This window comes from Dunckerocampus dactyliophorus, chromosome 18 (genome assembly GCF_027744805.1).
Source record: "Dunckerocampus dactyliophorus isolate RoL2022-P2 chromosome 18, RoL_Ddac_1.1, whole genome shotgun sequence".
Classification (NCBI taxonomy): domain Eukaryota; kingdom Metazoa; phylum Chordata; class Actinopteri; order Syngnathiformes; family Syngnathidae; genus Dunckerocampus; species Dunckerocampus dactyliophorus.
In genome coordinates this window covers 4,813,262-4,832,750 of record NC_072836.1, presented here as the reverse complement: position 1 = coordinate 4,832,750, position 19,489 = coordinate 4,813,262, and the positions used below count along the sequence as shown (strand labels likewise).

The 19,489-nt window shown below is 41.2% G+C and overlaps 1 protein-coding gene across 2 annotated transcripts; it reads left to right on the top strand.

Annotated features, from left to right (window-relative positions):
- The first annotated feature begins 410 nt into the window (after positions 1-410).
- Positions 411-19,105, top strand: fbxl20 (F-box and leucine-rich repeat protein 20). Of its 2 annotated transcripts, none has more exons than XM_054759437.1 (16): positions 411-497; positions 990-1,179; positions 4,340-4,401; positions 7,202-7,256; positions 7,348-7,422; positions 7,525-7,619; positions 7,698-7,766; positions 7,852-7,947; positions 8,576-8,702; positions 8,794-8,868; positions 11,058-11,188; positions 11,309-11,369; positions 11,455-11,499; positions 11,768-11,824; positions 11,938-12,150; positions 13,930-19,105. In XM_054759437.1, exons 2-16 carry the CDS (start codon positions 1,138-1,140, stop codon positions 14,035-14,037), a joined length of 1,311 nt encoding a protein of 436 aa, XP_054615412.1. In that variant the 5' UTR covers positions 411-497; positions 990-1,137; the 3' UTR covers positions 14,038-19,105. The 2 variants fall into 2 exon arrangements, with proteins under 2 accessions (XP_054615412.1, XP_054615413.1); XM_054759438.1 differs by having other exon boundaries at positions 450-467.
- Positions 19,106-19,489: the final 384 nt, after the last annotated feature.

Here is a 19,489-nt window from a genome sequence, read left to right as displayed (position 1 = left end):
TACTTTTCAGAACAACTGACAGTTTGAGGAAGTATTTTTGTAAAGAGGCTTTTACTCTGACAGCCATCGAAATGACAATGAAGCGCAGAGACTGTAAATGTTAGTACTATAATAATACTTAAGGGGCTACTTTTAATTCAGCATACAAACTTGAATTAACAAACCACAAGCTAAGCATTACAATTCAAAGTCCGCGTCTAATTAATAATAAACATATGACAGTAATATATTGACAAGGTAATAAAACGTCATTCGTAAAATTTAATAAGATGTAAGTGACAAGTGAGGTATTTTATTTTTTAAAAAAACCGCACACATTTCGTTCCAATTCCTATGTGACGTAAAATGACAATCCGTGTGCTGATTGGCTATGTCGTCACATTTGGGCGCGGTCAAGTAGAAAGGCGGAAGTGGTGTCTCCCTTGGCAATAACAAAAGTTTCAAGGAGTGTGAGGGGAAAATAAACGGTCAGAATTGAGTCCCTTAGCATGTAAACGGTATGTGTATCAATAGAGACCAAAATAGTCGATTTCTTATCTTTGTCTTCGTGCATAGAATGTGAAAAAATATGATATGACCTTTACATTGGGAATGTATGGGACGTTCTTATTTGCTGCTTAATGTTCAGTATGCAATGATTGAGCGCTTTAATTGGCTTGTTAATCTTGCTATGTATATTAATTATGTCTATTATTATTCATTCTACTTATACATGACGTTAGTTGCCTCTACTGTTGTGGTCCTGCAGCGCCAGACAAGCAAATTAAATTTTTTGCGTTCATAAACATGTTTTTTGTTTTATTTAAAAAGCAATATAAGCGTCACACTAGCTACATTGTGTATCATATTCCTGCTTGGTTATTGTGTGCATGGATGGGAGGGAGTGAGGGAGGGTTAACCCAGCAAATAAGGGCCTATTGGTTGGCGGCTGCCTGGAACAGCGGTATTATTTTTTTCATGCTGAAAGAAGAGGTCATTTGTATCTATAGGCCAACAGGGACGGCGGCGTCCAAGTAGCTGCCCGGTGTTCGGTAGCATGATAGCCGTGTATGGGAATCGGCAGGAAGAGCGACCGCGTCTGCTGCATTCCGACTTGCGCCCGCACCGAATCCACCGAGTCGGCGAGCAGCGTCCGACATGGGGAAGGAGGTGAACGGCGTTTCCCGGAGCCGCTTTGAGGTGAGTTTACGCCGCACCACCGCCATTGATTCGCGAGTGTGGACAAGTATGCAAACACGACGGTGACGACGAGGCTTCCGCACTGTGCACTAGGATTAGGTCAAACACTGTTGCTTTGTGCTGACAACAACAACATGCAGCAGGCCGGACATGTCTGAGTTGTTTATCCACCCAATATGCATTTAAAGCTCCTAAATCTGTCCTCATGTGCACCGTCAAAACAAAAGACAGCTAGGCTACACACAGTGCACGCCGAATACTACACAGGCGCTCACAATTCATTATGATGCAGCCTATGCGGAGATACACTTAGTTGATGGCGTGACTTTTTGTGATGCTAGCCGGGTTGTTGTGCTCATGTAGCCGCTGCCACGGTGGGGGGCCTAGGTTTGTGACTGCTACCTTCACCCCGTGTGTTAGCCAGCAACAACAGGCCCCAAACCTGATAAACAACGACACTTTATTGACCACAAAGATGGCCAGCTTGTTAATTTGTATGCTACTTGAAACCTGGTGGTTATTCAATAACATTTAACTTTTTGTGTGTCGCAGCTGCCACAATAGCATAGCAAAGGAGGAGTATTTGGCTGCAAACTTGTTCCCTTTAAAAAAATGCGGTGACATTAGCCTGCGCGGTTCGGCCATTGAGTGTTGTTTTAATCTCACCCCGCCCCAAACCGAGCGTGGGATTTGTGAGTGGGTTTTTGTTTATTTTTAACGGTGCAACAGCTGACGACTCGGAAGATTCAGGCCGTTACCTCCTGGTCAAACAGCTGCGAGCGAGCCGTGCTAGCAAGCTAGCCGTAGACACGAGAGACTGTAACCGGAAATGGCGCTTGTCTCCCCTTCAGAGAAAGAGCGTTTGTTTATGCTTTCTTGCAGCTTCATTTCCTGTTTGTGTTTTAACGCTGTATGGGAATGGGCTATTGCAACACAAACATCACCTCTCTGCTAGTTACAGTCACTTGATGAGATACACCAGCCTGTGTGTATGTTATTCAGTTTGGTTGTTGTAAGTGTGGCACAGTGAACCTCCCCTCAGAGATGTGATATGGTTGGGTGTCTACCTTACTCCCCCAGAATTTCTGGAGCACATTTATGTTTCCTCTCTCTATAAGGAACTAAAAATCAATACATTTTGCCTTTAAACAAGCGGTGTCTGAAGTGTGACACAAGGGCATGCTTGTCAATCATCCCAGGAAACCATCACCAGGAAACTACCGTATTTTGCCTGACGCCCTCCCCTTTTTAGTAGTTAGTTGTATTTTTCATGTATTTATCATAAAAAACAATTCTCTCCAGTTTTTCCGGTGTGACTACGCGATCTGTACCGGAAACAACGCAATCGGTACTGCACATGCGCAAGGCTACGTCACTTCCTCCATTGGCAAATTTTTACGACAGCGCTTCTGCGACATCACGTGCTGTGTTATCATTTTTTAAAATGTATGAACATAAATGGTCAATAACCATACTTCATATACGTAATATATTGGGGGTTTATTTTCTTTGTGACTCTTGTTAAAAGACTTTGTTAGCATGCGGACGTTTCTATCATCTTTCTTTCACCAAGTGTGACCTTTGCGTAAAATCTTACTCAATGCACGTAGTGCATGCACAGATGCAGTTGTGTGTACTATACATGAATAAATACAATAAAACATATAAAACAACACAAAATACAGTGATATTTGAATGTAAACAACCATAGGTAGAGTGCAATGATGGCTTAATCTAGAGGAGTCTTTTTTTGTAAACAGGAATACCATCCATCCAAATATATCTTGACAGCAAATGCTTTTTTTGTTTTTTTTCAGTGGCGAAAAGACGACTTATAATTTATCCACTTGCACCATGCATGTGATAGAAGGAAAAAAAAAGATCAATTATGTTTTAATTTCTTCAAAGTTGCTTCTATTTTGTAATACAGACAGACGGATGACATAGATTACGCATGACTGACAACACGTGACTGTCGAATAATAGTCCGACCGCATGTAGACGCGTTCTGCACATGCATGGAACTGTTCGCGTTTCTAGTACGGATCGTGACAGCCAGATCAGCACAGCCTCCAGTCCCCCCTGCAACACTCGGCCACCGGTGCAATACATCCTGTAGCCGGTAAAGTTAGGCCTTCAAAATAAAAGAAGCACACCAGTAAAATGACAAGGTTCCACCACAGTCGGCAGACCAGTTTTGTCACCCCTGCTTGAAAAAGCATATGTTTTTCTTTATTTTCAAGCTGCTACGCCTCCCCTGAAGTCTTATGGCGTCTAATGACATGTGGTGTCAGAAATAAACTCTCAAGCCGAGTTTAGCCTCCGGTTAAATGATTTCACCGCATGTACGCTTGTAATGTGTTGCGTTTAGACAGTAGCGTAACACTCTTTGTTCTGTTGAGAAATCACTCGTGGATGGCGAAAAAACGGGACTAATTGAGACGGCCATAAAAAAATGTCTATTTTTGACACACAATAAAGTCCCCTGGATTATGCTGCTGAGTCGAGGCGACGCCGTGCACTCTGCCGGCGTGCTCCACCCCCTCGGAACCCTCCTGCTAGGTTGACGTTGATGTTCTCCTCCAATTTCGGATTGCACTAAAAGTGACTATTGTAATTATTAGATTAGATTCCAGATGTAAATACCTGGAAATAAAAGCTGAAATGTTGCTCTCTGGTCAAATTCCTATCTTTTGATGTCAACCCCAAATGTTTTCAGTGTCCAGCAAAAATAAAGAGATTGATCTCACTGTTCCAATACTTCTGCAGGACACTGTATTGTTAAAAAAACATGCTATTTTTTTAATGTCTTGAATTTATATTTCCATTAAAAATCATCCAACTTCTTCTCTAGCTTGACAAAAAATGTTTGTGCACAATCACAAAGAAACAAGCTGTGATACTAGTTATACAGTAAAACTGCACAAATAAAGTAGGACAAAAATTTACGAGAATAAAGATAATACAGAAATTGTCCAAAGTCCTCTTAAAAGACACAAATCCTTTTCTTCTTTATCAGCTCCATGATAGTGCAGCTATCTGAGGCTGCGATGAGATTACAGCAGCAGCAGCAGCATCATTTACCCTTGAGTGAGTTGATTAAAGCCAATGTTTTTTCCCCCCCCTAACGTTGTGGTCTCTGGCTTTGTGGTCTATTTAGATGTTCACAAACAGCGACGAGGCTGTCATCAATAAGAAGCTACCCAAGGAGCTGTTGCTGCGGTGAGTGACATTTCCAAAACACCTTTATATCTGCAGGCAAAAAGGAAAAAAATACAGCAGCTTCAACACATGTCCCTCGACTCCTTTAAAACCGATGTGGAGATCCTAATGAAAGGCACCAATGGCCTCCTCCCTCCTTAAACAAACACGTGCATACATGCCTTTAGTGAAATATACCAACCGACCCACAGGATTTTTTCTTTATTCTCGACCGGACCGCACTCTGCTCTCTGGATGCTTAAAAGTCTTAATTAAAAACAGATGCCTTTAGGTTATACAACATTCAAATTGTTCTCAGACTAGAGGCAGGGGGAAAAAAAACTCATAAGCCTCTTATCAAAATGAAAGCCATAACTCAAACCTCAGCCTCGCTGGACCAGACGTGTCCGTAGCGCTTGTGTGGTGAGGTTGTCTGCTTCGATGCTCGCAAACTGCCATGACAACAGCATCCGCCGGTACCTTCCTGGCTATTCATTACACACATTAAGTAAGTAAGGTGCCCCCATCGTGGTTGGATACTGGAGAGGAGACAAGCACGTGACTGGTTGGGCTGCCTCTAAGAGTTAATGAGGTGTTGAGGAAGACATCTTCAAGCCGGGGACTGGCTGACTCACGCCATTTACTTGGGACTTTCTCCAGAGACATAAGGGGAACGGGCGACATGTTGACATGGTTTTCTTCCATTTGTGCATACAGTTGTCCCTCGTGTATCGCAGTTAATTGGTTCCAGACCCGACCACGATTAGTGACTTTCCTCAAAGAAGGGTTCAATATTAATAAATTGAATATTTTTGTAGTTAGGATGTAGAAAACCTGTCTATGACTTTCTACATTCGGATTTTATCATTATAAGAGCGCTGTAGACATGAAATAACAAGCCTAAAATCACTTTTACACTTCTATTCTCTGTTACACCAGATTGCGCAACACCACTACAGTACAGAGCATATTCAGTAGCAAGCTACCAAGCCAACTAGTTAGCCTCCAATTTATTTGTTCTAAACTGAAGAAAGTGTTTTAAATGCAGTGGGGGGGAAAGGACAAATTAAGAAGCCAAAAACGTACCACTTCTACACTGAATGAGAAGAGAACTTTTTTTCATTCCATCATGTTGGACATGCCATGGCTGACTCCATGTTAAGTGTTAAGGTAATGTCTCATCAATGGAACATTACTGACACCTAGTGGCCACAATACTACATATGACTTGTCTTTCAAGACTTTTTGACTAATAATAGGCCATAGTCAAAACAGATCATTTAAGTAAACCACAAAGTTGCGAGGGACAACTGTACTGCCATGCTGTTATTTTGAAGCTTATTTTGCACTGAACAGGAAGTTGCTGTGTGTTAATGCTGTGTGGCTAGACAGTAGTTATGTTGCGATACTACTTTGCGATAGTGATGTTGTCGAGCTAAATGGAGCAAAAAACGAGCCCTTTGGGCGTCACATTTTTTGTCGAAAAAAGCGGTCGACCATATATGACCACGTTGACTTAAGTGGGAACGTTTTCGTAATAAAAACACGATGAACCATGACTTGAGTTGTCTTCATAAGGGGTTTCCACTGCATGATGTGCAAAACGCATTGGAATTGAGTTCCAAATATTATATACAGTCATCTTCAACTCTTGCCACTTTGCACTTCGAATTTTGCGGGTTCCCTGTGCCATGGTTTTTCAAACCATATTAATTAATAAATCATGCTATTTTGTGGTTTAATACGGCCTATTATTAGTATGTATGTTTGCCTAAATTAAGCATTTTCAAGCATAAAAAATGCCTAAATTAACTAAAAGACAAAGATAAGGCATTCAGAAGACGCATTCAAAGAATGGTATGTGTGTCAGTAAAGTCACTGTAATAATGTTCGGTGAGACACACAAGCACCACACTTGTTTTCTGGAACAACAGGCTTTTATTCCAGGTTTGAATTAACACGGGCTACTGTTGCGGCCATAACCCTGGCCAAGGTGAAGCGCAACTCTGAACCCCTGACATTACTTCCTGTCCACCCCGCACTCACCTTCTGTTGCACCGGAACACATTTAAAAGCAACACACACTAGCACGAGTCTTAAATGACTTATTTTCTCTTATTATGGCTACTATATTGGATACTAGGAGTGTAAAGGTGACTATAGGGGTGTTATTTCAGTTTAGAGGGCTCTAATGATGTTAAAACCTGTATTTAGAAGGTTGTAAACAGGTTTTCTATGCTCTAATATGCTGTAACTACAGAAATATTCAGTTTATAAAAAAGCAGTCCCACTTCATGGAAACATATCACGGTCAGGTCTGGAACCAATTAACCGTGATAAATGAGGGATTACATTAAAAAAAACACTTAATTCAGTGTTATTCAGACAATATTTATGGAGGATTTTTGCACTGAAATGGAATGGCTAATAAAACATTTTTTAAATGTAACAGAAATTTTTTGAAAAAAGCAAAAATCCTAAGGTGCCTGAATATTAAAAAAAGAAACTAAATACAGTAAATGGTAAAGAACGATAAAAATATTTGAACGTGAGCATTATTTTTAGACAAACTATCAAAATGTTAGTAATAGTAACATCCTTATGCCCCATTTTTTCCTCACTGCTTTGAATATACAGTTTGATTGGCCGAGTTGTGTCACACAGGAGGAGTGACAGTGCAGTGATTGGTCAGTGTATTTCCTGTATGCACACATTTACAGTACTACCATAATGACAATGAAAAGCAGCCACAGCTTAAACGGAGACTGCCATAAATACCCCAAACGTGGCACAGGTTAAATTGCCCTCGTTTGTCTTCCAGAATCTTCTCCTTTCTGGACGTGGTGACGCTGTGTCGCTGTGCTCAAGTTTCACGAGTGAGTGTGCATAGAATCATATCATATGATCTTATTTATTATTCATGCTGTACGTCGACAATGATCACTCTGCCTCCCCTTCGCCCCTCAGTCCTGGAATGTCCTGGCGTTGGACGGCAGCAACTGGCAGCGGATCGACCTCTTTGACTTCCAGCGGGACATCGAGGTGAACTTTTTAGTTGTTTAATTCACACCTCATGTCTTCCGCGTTGTGTGTGCGTGTGTGGAGCCAAGACACTTTTTTAACGCTGTTTTGTTTTTTTTGCAGGGCCGAGTGGTGGAGAACATCTCGAAGCGATGCGGGGGCTTCCTGAGGAAGCTGAGCCTGCGGGGGTGCCTCGGCGTGGGTGACAGCGCCCTGAGGTGAGGCCGACCCCTGGAGGAAATGGCTTCAAGTCCTTTGGCCATCATATGAATATAATTTTTTTTATTTTTCCTTAGGACGTTCTCTCAGAACTGCAGGAACATTGAGCTGCTCAGTTTGAACGGCTGCACTAAAATCACTGACAGGTACATCAATGAAGCACCGTATTCATTTTTTTGTTTAAGACACTTTTATGTTGACGTTTGTGGCACGAAAACCTCTCTTTTGCAGCACGTGTAACAGCCTGAGCAAGTTCTGCCCAAAACTGAAGCACCTGGACCTCGCCTCGTGTACCTCAATCACCAACCTGTCACTCAAAGCTCTCAGGTGTGCAACACCCAAAAGGCTGCTCCCAAACTATTGTAGCAAAAAGGGCTAACCAATCAAATTTGCAGCAAACACAATCTTTTAGAGGGGCATTGCAGGTTTTTTGTGTTGTTTTATGAAACAAATAGGCTTTGTTTGTGGGACGTTCCACCAAATCAGTGCCATTTGCGTCCCCATGCAGGAAATAAAATGCATAAATGTGCAATAAAATTAACAGTAAAATACATGTACTGTATTTCTTTACATGCATATTTAATAAATACACTTTCAAAGATTAATTTAAACTACCTTGAACACCGAAAAAGTAGCATTTGTCGCCGGTCCCTGCTTCCTAAAATTAGACCTAAACATGCATGTTTTTGGAATGTGGGAGGAAGCTGAAGCACATGCATGAAAACTCCACACAGAGATGTCCAACAGAGTTTCAAATCCTGACTGTGTAGCCAACATGCTAACCACTAGGCCCCCGTGCGGCAGATTCTACATATTCGTCTTCATGATCAGATATCAGAATGGTCTGACAGGATCAGATTAGATTGCAAGAGTAAACAGCGCCTTAGTTAGCAAAATGAAAGATGACTTGTACCCTTTATTTATCTCACTTGTTGCTGTTTTTGTTACTTCTCAGCGAGGGCTGCCCACTGTTGGAGCAGCTCAACATCTCCTGGTGTGATCAGGTCACCAAGGACGGCATCCAGGCTCTGGTTCGGTCCTGCCCTGGACTCAAGGGCCTTTTCCTCAAAGGCTGCACACAGGTGCGCCTAGCTGACAATGACAACTCTTAAGTTGTCTTTTAACGTGTGCTTTTTTTTGTAACCCTTTTTTTCCTCTTTTTCCCGAGTTCAGCTAGAAGACGAGGCACTGAAGCATATTGGGGCGCACTGTCCCGAGTTGGTCACGCTCAACCTGCAGACGTGCTCAGTAAGTGCAGTCGATATGAAACCAGTCTTCATGTGGCACTGTGGAACCTGCTTATCTTGTCTCCCCCTGGACTGGCTGACCGAGGTCAACATAAGCGGTTGTCGACATCAATCTCAACCAAAACTAACCATCGCTTGCACATTTATGTGTGACTTTGGCCAGAGAGCTAAGGAGAATGGGCGATAATAAAGGATATTTGAACCTTCCATGTCAGTATTGTGGATGGTTCTGCGCTGTGATTCAGGGGTTGGGCAGTGGCCTAGTGCCTGCTAGTTGCAGCCAGCCCAAGAGAGAACAGTTGCTAAGCCGCGTTGGTGGCATTAAGTGCATCTTGCTGTAAACTGTATTACCCATGAATTCGTTGTTTTTGACCAGAGAACTGCCACAAATAAACTCGGACTGCCACAAATAGATTCGCGCTACCTTTTCGCCCTCGCTCATAAACACATTATAAAGGGACTGTATGTGAATGTAGTGAATATGCATCGTAACGCTGCATAAGAAGACGTAGCAGGAGGGATCAGTGTTGCCAACTTATATATATTCGTTGCTCAAAAAATAAAGGAACACTTAAACAACACTATGTAACTCCAAGTCAATCACACTTCTGTGAAATCAAACTGTCCACTTAGGAAGCAACACAGATTGAATTTCACATGCTGTTGTGCAAATTGAATAGACAACAGATGGACAACAAGACACCCCCACTAAATAAATAAATAACACCAATCAATACATAACATTTGTCTGATTTTGTTGTCAGCACATTTAAGTATGTAAAGAGCAAAGTATTTCATACGAACATTTCATTCATTCAGATCTAGGATGTTATTTTAGTGATCCCTTTGGTTTTTTTTTGGGCAGTATGTATTTAGTGAGTAAAGCGACTTGCGATAAATCTAGCCGCTTTTCTGGTCTTATTGGACACTTTGGAAGAGACTCTGACATGAAAGCACGTATCGCTCTTCTCAACAAGCAGCGGGTCCTGCTGTGGGCCCTCTGGTGTCCATAGTGCGGCCCGTGGCACATTCTAAAACCAGAATTTAACAAGAAAACTTCCAAAAAAAGAGAGACAAAAATGGAAAAATCAGTCATATTACAAGAATAAAGTCTAAATCTAAGAAGAAAAAGTTGTAGTTTTTATTTTAAATAACGTAATATTATAAGGAAAAGTAATGTCATTTTAGTAGCATAATGTTGAAATATTAAAGAAAATTTTTATTTTTTTAAAATGTTGTAATATTATGAGAAACAAACCAAACAAAATGAAGTTGTCAGTTCTGGAAAATTAGGTTAGGGATGGGAAAAAGTTACATTATGTAAATAAAGTATTACAAAATAAAATTTACAAAGATTATTTCAAAAGAAAGTTGAAATATTTGGGAAAAAACAACAGCAAAAATGGGGGAAAAATGTGGGTCGGTTGGTAAGTGCATACTAATAAGAGGCTTTTTGCCCTATATCCCAAAGCTGAAATACAGTTTAAAAATTTTATATATATATATATATATATATATATATATATATATATATATATATATATATATATATATATATATATATATAAAATTTCTAAGCATGCTTTACAAAATATCAAAGTGGTCCTTGCATCCTTCCATTTTTCACTATGTGGCCATCGCTGGAAAAAGTTTGGACACCCCAGATCTAAACGCATGCACAGGTAGCTCCGTCATGTTTGTGATTATATAAAGATGACAAAAAGAAGCGACAGAAGAAAGTGCATTTGTATTTTTCAACATATTTATTTTGCTTGTGAAGTTTTTTGTCTCCCACAGCGTCCATAAAACTTACATGCATGTGCGTCGTCATGGCCAATTATGCAAACTAGATGATGTCACACCCCCAACAATCTGAAAAAAGAAAAAAGTAGGTGTAGAATGCAGATTAATATTTCCATTCTTCCATTTTAAAGTTTATCTCGGGGTGTTCAGGAAGTCCCTGTGTGCACGTTTTCACGCTGTGTAACTAGACAGTAGTTAAGCTGCTTTGCCATAATGAGGAAGTCGACAAAATTACAATGGAACAATTTTCTTAGAAATGAGCTATTTCGGTCTTGGGTCAAGCCCCGGGGCTTGATGGGGTGTCGACATAAGTGGGTTCCACATTGTCATCTTGCACTCCTGCATCTTTGCACCCGACCAATACACGTCCCGTGTCTGAACGAGCAGCAAATCACAGACGACGGCCTCATCACCATCTGCCGGGGGTGCCACCGTCTTCAGTCCCTGTGCGTGTCGGGCTGCGCCAACATCACGGACGCCATCTTGCACGCGCTCGGACAGAACTGCCCTCGCCTCAGGTAAAATGAAACACCTGAAACGGGCAGAGAGGTTGTCATGTGTGTGTTGATGTTGCCTGAGGATGTTTACACCACCCCCCAGTAAAAGGTGCATATTTTATATTCCAACCTCCTTTGTAGAATACTAGAAGTGGCTCGCTGCTCACAGCTTACAGACGTGGGCTTCACAACATTAGCAAGGGTGAGTTTGGGCATATTTTTTTCACTGCATTTTTGCTTTTGCTTCAGAATAAATGTAGACGTCTGTCTATCTAATGTTTCGGTAGAATTGTCACGAGCTAGAGAAGATGGATTTAGAAGAATGTGTCCAAGTAAGTAAACACAATTTTAACGCACCTGTTTTTTGTGAGTGTCAAAGTTTGTTTTTGTTTTTTTTTCTTCCTAAAGCAGTGACTTCATCCGCTGTTAGTGGCTACTGTATTTTGTGTGTGTTTTGATCATCTAAAATCGTGGCTGTGTGTCCACTCAGATCATTATCGGACATTTTTTATGTAACTTTTAACAGGCGTATGTTTTTGAGGCTGTTTGTTATGTACTTATTGTCTACTCAGTGTGCAATTCTGATATTCGTTGCATCAGATCACAGACGGAACGCTTATACAGCTGTCAATCTACTGCCCCCGCTTGCAAGTTCTGGTGAGTCTTCCGCCCGGCCGCTTTGCAGATATTTTGCCGAGGCAGCACATGACAGCCAGGTCAGCAAGTTCACTCCCTCTCTGTCCGCTGTGTGTGTCTCCTCCGTCCCGCAGAGTCTCTCCCACTGCGAGCTCATCACAGACGACGGCATCCGGCACCTGGGCAGCGGGCCCTGCGCTCACGACCGACTGGAGGTGATCGAGCTGGACAACTGCCCCCTGATCACGGACGCCTCGCTGGAGCACCTGAAGAGCTGCCACAGCCTGGACCGCATCGAGCTCTACGACTGCCAGCAGATCACTCGCGCCGGCATCAAGAGGCTCAGGGTGAGTGGGGGACCCTCATTTGAAGATTAACTTTGAACTTTACATACGAAAGATCACCTGCAATGATTTGAAATGGATGAATGCTGGTTTGGACTCCCCACAGTCTTTCTAATACAGTCAAACCTCGGTTTTAGTACACCCCAGTTTTGTATAATTTGTTTTCAAATTTTTGCCCAAAGTTTTTTGTTTTTGTACAATTTGCATGTAGCAAACCGTTCTGTTTGCCTTGCACTGTGTGGTTCTGCAAAGAAACATAGCATCCTACACGTTGCCATGCATTTTTTTTATTGAGTGCAACTGCTAAATAACCCACCATGGGGCCAAAGACGGTTGGGAATGCCAAAAAAAGTGAGAAACACAATTGAGTTCCATCTCACCAGGATGTACGGGAAGTCCGCATCAACAAAAAGTTCCACCCATTTATCATTTATAATTTTTTTGCTTTGTTTTCTGCAAACAACTGTAAAACTATAATTATTTTCTATAAAATGTATTTAAACTCTAACTCTTGACCATAAGGCTCTTTTAGCCAATCAGAAGCCTGAAGAAATTCATTTGTGGAAAATGCACAATAGCAACAAAAGCTATTAAGGCTGAATCGGTTTGTAGCCGAGTGTGAAGCGGCCGGGATGAGAATCAGCACCTCCAAGTCCGAGTCCATGGTTCTCTCCTGGGAAAGGGTGGAGTGGCATCTCCGGGTCGGGGATGAGATCCTGCCCCAATTGGAGGAGTTTAAGTACCTCGGGGTCTTGCTCACGAGTGAGGGAAGGATCGGCAGGCGATCGACAGGCGAATTGGTGCGCCGTCTGCAGTGATGTGGACTCTGCATCGGCGCGTTGTGGTGAAGAGGGAGCTGAGCCGAAACGCAAAGCTCTCAATTTACCAGTCGATCTACGTTCCTCCCCTCGCCTATGGTCATGAGCTTTGGGTAGTGACTGAAAGGACATGATTACGGGTGCAAGCGGACGAAATTAGCTTTGTCCATAGGGTGGCTGGGCTCTCCCTTTTAGAGATAAAATGAGAAGCACTGTCATCCGGAAGAAACTTGGAGTGGAACCGCTGTTCCTCCGCATTGAGAGGAGCCAGATGAGGTGGCTCGGGCATCTGGTCAGGATGCCTCCCGGGCGCCTACCTGGCGAGGTGTTCATGGCACGTCCGACCGGTAGGAGGCCTCGGGGACGACCCAGGACACGTCGGAGAGGCTATGTCACTCAACTGGCCTGGGAACGCCTCGGGATCTGCCGGGGCGAGCTGGCCAAAGTGGCCGGGGGGAGGGAAGTCTGGGCTTCCCTGCTTAGACTGCTGCCCCCGTGACCCAACCTCGGATGAGTGGTAGAAGATGGCTGGATGGATGGGCTATGAAAGCCTTAATTGTAACTGGTAGTTGATTATAAAGTCAAGAAAACAGTAAATAAAATTGGTTCACCTCAGGCAGGGAGAAATGCTGGGGGCCACTTTGATATTCTCCGCTAGACTAAAAACCAATCGGATGTAGGTCGATATCTTCTCAGCTACTTGACATCGAAAAGCAAATACTAGTTAAGGAAGCCAGCCAACTACTATTATTGGCATAAAAATGAGATATCGGTTCCTATCTGTATCGGCTTTTCAGATGATGATGATATTGGCGTGCAAGTGATCACATGTTCCACATAAGGTGCACGCCAGTCTACGTAGGAGGGCTTGGAGGGGGAGGAGCGAGCCGGCTTTCTTGACCTTTATTGTGGACATTTAAAGCGTTCCGCTATCATCATCTTCTTCTTCTCGTCCCTTCCGCAGACCCACCTGCCTAACATCAAAGTGCACGCCTACTTCGCCCCCGTGACTCCGCCCCCTTCGGTTGGGGGCAGCCGCCAGAGGTTTTGCCGCTGCTGCATCCTGCTATGATGTAAAAGACGTCCGCCGCCTTCCTTCTTTCTTCCTCCCCGTGTCACCGGAGTTACACGTTTCCTACTGGACTCCCTGACCCTTGGCCCTCCCTCGCCCCGCCCCACCTCCCTTGGCCCAGTGGCGCTGTGTGTCCCCGGCCCCTTCCACCCACCACCTTTGGCGCTGCAGAGAGACCAAACAGTGCAGGGTAACACACACACACACACACACACACACACACACTCCACATATTCATGTTTTGGTTAAAAGCCGTGTTACAAAGAAGGTAGTATCCGTTGCTTCCCGAGTATACATACTTCAGAATATTGCAATATCATATGTTTTTATTAACTGTTCCCTCTTAAAATAACAACAGTTTTTTAATTGTTGCTTCAGTCCAGTACAAGCATACCAATTAATACGCAATTGTCCTTTCATATTTCAGCCTTTTTATTCAAATATTACTGTGGCTGCTGGGGGCAATCGAGCAGGCACGTCCAGGCTGGCTAACTTCTAACTTCTTTTTGGTTTTGAATCATTTCTGTGTTTTGGAACGTTTGGACATTGCCCCTGTCAGCCACTGTAAAATATTACGCGCACGCGCGCACGCGCACACACACACACACACACACACACACACACACACACACACACACACACACATCCTGTTCGTTAGGTACGTTGGGTCTATCTATGTTGGCATTGCTTGAATGTATTTGATGAAAAAAAAAAAGCAAAAATCAATGCAAACCTTTGCACAAAAAAAACAATCTCGCTGTTCGATGCATATTGAAAGAAACACAGCTTACTCACATCCTGCACTGTTAAAGCCTGGTCCTTGTGCCCCCATCACATCTCCCCAAAAAAGTGACAGCCAGTGAAAAGCAGCAAAAAATGATGTTTAAAAAAAAAACAAGCTGTCCGCCTTTTTTGCACCTATAGACGCAACATCCAGACTGTTTACAAAGGAGAACATTTCAAAAGAGTTTTTACTAACACACACACACACACACACACACACACACACACAGTAAGGTTGTTACAGCCCCCCCACTCCCTTGTCTCTTGTCTCTATGTGCTTCATTGTTTGGCAACAGTGGGGGGAGGGGGGATGGGGCAAAGAAAAAACTAAGTATTTTTCTAAAAAGAAACAAGGCACACATTCGGGGACTGAAGAAGATGCCAAATGCTGCATGTCACACCTTTTGTTTTTTTGTTTTTTTTGATGGACACAAGCGACCCCTTAGGGATGATGATGATGATAGAACACATGGGGGGCGGACTTATTTTTAAAGAAGACGACGACTAGGGTTGGTGTGTGGGGGGGGGGGCAAGAAGAGCAGTTACTGTCACGGATCAACAGGACAAAAAGCCAACAATCAAATTTGCTTTCGTGGACAAAGGAGCATCGGAGTCACACTGAAAAGAAAAGGTTGCAGGAAAGTTGTGGTAAAGTTCCAAGAATAAATCCTGCATTCTCGTATTCATTGGATACAAAGACGACAAAAAGATTTTTTTCAGTGCGGGTAGTTTATCAACACAGTCACATGTAAGCTGCTCGTATTGATCAAGACGTTCACGTGCCAAAACACGGACCATTTCTTCCATATATAATTTCACATGATACAATATTGTCCTCAAACATACATACTTTTTCTTTCAACTTAATTCTTTAATATTACAACTTTATTTATTGTGAATTACAACCTTATTATTGTAATATTATAACCGTTTTTTAATGAATTACAACCTTTTTAAAATTAGTTTAAAATTAAATCTTTTTTCCCCAGTAATACAAATTTATTTTTATAATATTGCAACCTTATTCTATTTGTTTTGGTGTTTTTTTGTTTTTTTTTAACCCCTTTTTATAAAAGTACATTTTTTTGTGTGACTTTTCTCACAATTCTCACAAAATAAAATAAAAAAAATCCAAATGTTATAACTACATTCTTGTAAATTCCATTTTTTCCTCATAAAGTGAGACTTTCTTTTGTGCAGTATTATACAGTTGTGCGCTTTGAGTACCTTGAAGGTAGAAAAGCACTACACAAGTCAATGTCCATTTAAATTAGATTTTTTTAACATTATGACTTTATTCTTCTTGTAACATTTTTTATTTTCTAACTTTTCCCCCATAATATTATACTACTTTATTTTTAGTAAATTAAAAAAAATTTTTCTCTTAATTTCATGCAGCTTATTATTTCGGAATTTACGACTTTTTCCTCTTAACATTATACAACTTGATTTTTCAGAAATTATGGCTTTTTTTCCCCTCTTGATATACTATATGTTTTTGGAAATTAGTATTTTTTTTCCCCCTCATAATATACTACTTTGTTTTTTGTAAATTACATCTTTTTTTCCCCTCATTTTTATATTACTTTATTTTGGTAAATTACAAGTTTTTTCCTCGTAATTTTATGCCACTTATTTTTTTCTTGTAAATTATGACTTTTTCATCATATTATACAACTTTATATTTCATAAATTAAGGCTTTTTGTCCCCTCGTAATTTATTTATTTTTTTTGTAAATTACAATATTTTCCATAATTTGACTTTTTCTTCTGACATTATACTTTATATTTTTTGTAAATTATGACTTCTTTTGTATTACTTTTTTTGTAAATTACATTTTTCTCCTAACATTCCAATTTAATTTCTCTAATTATTTACATTTTACACTCAATATTGTTACATTTTCCTTGTTAAATTACATGTTTTTTTTCTTCTTCATAATATTACAACTTTCTTCTCCTAATGTTGCAACTTTATTTGGCCACAACACTACAACTTCATTTGCGTGAAAATCACATAACTTCAATATTTTCTCCTTGTTTAATTATTAGTAACATAATATTTCAACTTCATTCTAACAATTTTTTCTTTTCAGTGTGACCTTAATGCTCCTTGGTAGATTTGTTTTTCATGGAGGGGAGGGGGACCACTCTGATTGGCCAAGTTAAAACCAAGCGCCCCCCAATGCTAAGGACATGTTAAAGGGCTGCCCAGCTTTTTATTTTTTTATTTTTATTGTTTGGAGGGGGGAATTGCAGCTGCTTCGTGTTGCGTTCACTGTCTCCAAATGGAGCTCTCCTCCCTGAGATGTAGTGTTTTTCTACTTGTTGTAAATACTCGGGCGAGAGTGTTGGCGCCAGTGCAATTGTAAGTAGATTCTTTTTTGTTTCTCTACTTATTGAATGATTCCATCGAGGACTGACTGACTGAGTTGGCTTTTCTTCTACTTTCGAAAGATTCTCATTTGTCATTTCCCCAGCAACTCTCCGTGCATTCTGCTCCCCCCAGACAAGACTGAAAAACCAAGTGTGGAATGTTGAAGAATTTATGTTGGATTTAACGGAGGGGAGGGGACCCCTGAGTGAAGATTCTAATCATTTTTTGATGCGCCAGGCGGGATAATTCAAGACAAGATGAGTCCGGTGTAATCCCGCCTGAGCCGTTTTGTTTGAGCGGGGCTTTACGGGTGGGGTTGGGGGGGGGGGGATTAGGGAGCGGCCAAGTGTCAAAATGGCAGCCATGTCGAGACAGGAAGGAAGAACAGCTCGCCGGTGGCGCCTTCTTGCCCTTGCCACGTGTCGATAACTTTAAACAGCCTTCAGGTTTTAAAGAAAGTACCCTGAACGCACCACTAAGCAAACCTCCTGCCACCTCCTTGCACTTGACACACCCACACGGACGTTTTCAGCCTCAAACGCATCATCACCGAGGGCAAGAGGTGACGCGGCGGGGAACAGCGTTGTTTGAGTTTTCATTTGACGATGACTGTAGTTCATATAATTACTGTAAATCTTTTTTCCTTTTCTTTTTTTGTACAATTAACCGATTATAAATGAATATGTACGTATGAATAAATATATACCTTATATTATTAAAGGCTTGTCTAGTTGTGTCACATGGTGTGCGTCTCCTCGGAGCACCGCTAGATGGCAACATTGAACCTGCAAGGATTTTCTGCTTGACAGTAGCTCAAGCACGAGGATATTAAATCCAAAAGGACATCATAAATGAACATATTCAGGATTATTGCGCTTTAAACTTCCTTTAGTTTGTGTAGGACTCAATATGTTTCATATGTCTCTTTTTCGTTGTTATAGTTTTAACATGTATTGGCATGATATGTCAAAGTTTGAGTGTTTAGCAGGTGCACCAGCCAGCATGGATGCAGTGAGGTCATTAAATATGTAAATTTGACCGCTGACGACATCAAAAATCTTCATATCTGCATGAGGTCATGTGACATAATGATGTCTGTCTATCCCCACAGTGCAAAGAGCATCTGTGGGCCCGGTTGGCGACCGCCGCCATGACACAGCGATCTGCTGCCACGTCACGGGAATCCTTTTGTGTCCCTTTTTGTTTTTGTGCCTTTCCTCTTTGCACAACTCTGAGAGCTTCAAGGAAGTGTTGTCACTTCTCTTCAAGCAGCCTGTGTCGTGTGCAAGGATAAAAAGCTGCTGGCTCGGAGGGGGAATTTAAAATGTACGCCTTTTCCCCCTGCAGCGATCCTCCTGGCTGTTTCGCTCTTTTTCTTTTATTCATGCAGCAGCTCACAAGGTGTTTGTTTGCTATTATTTTTGACAGCAAAGGCTCGCCGCTTTGGCCACAGTGCTACATGGCCTCCTGCTTTGAAGGATACGTTTACATGAAAACAACCTGGGAACATTTCTTTGAATAGTTGTCACACACGCAGCCTGAAAACACTATAATGTGCATGCCAGGCCACTAGATGGCGCTGTCAAAGAAAACCACAATATTTCTCCTTTTGCGTCGTATCCAATAATAGCTTATTTGGGGATTTTTTTTTTACATGAAGTTGTATGACATCCCGATCAGCATTGTAGTGCATCAATAGTGACTTACCCTTACTTAGGAGGAAAAAAAATTGTGAAATTATTTTTTGACCAAAAATCTGCTTTTTCTCCCCCCATTTTTGCTGGGGTTTTTTCAACTTTCTTCAATAATCCTTGCACATTTTCTTTTCATAATATTAAGACTTTATACTAATATTGTAACTTTTTCCCCAACCTAATTTTCCAAAAATACAACTTTATTTTCCTTGTTTCTCATATTACGACTTAAAAAAAATGTATTTTTCATTAACATTTCAACTCTATGCTACAAAAATTGCATTATTTTTCCTTATAATATTCTCATAAAATTGTGACTTTTTTTCTTGTTATAATACGACTTTTTTCTTTTAATATTTTGACTTTATTCTTGTAAAATTACAGATTTTTTTTTTCCATTTCTGCAGTTCTTTATTTTAAATTTTCCAACTTTCTTCTCAGAATTATGACTTTATTCCCGTATTATGTTTATTTTATTCTCGGGAGTAAATTTAAAAAATTACAACTTTGTTTTATTTTTTCATATTACAACTATTATCATATTACTAACAAAAATATATATCTTTCTATTTTCACAATGTGCCGCGGGCCGCAAATG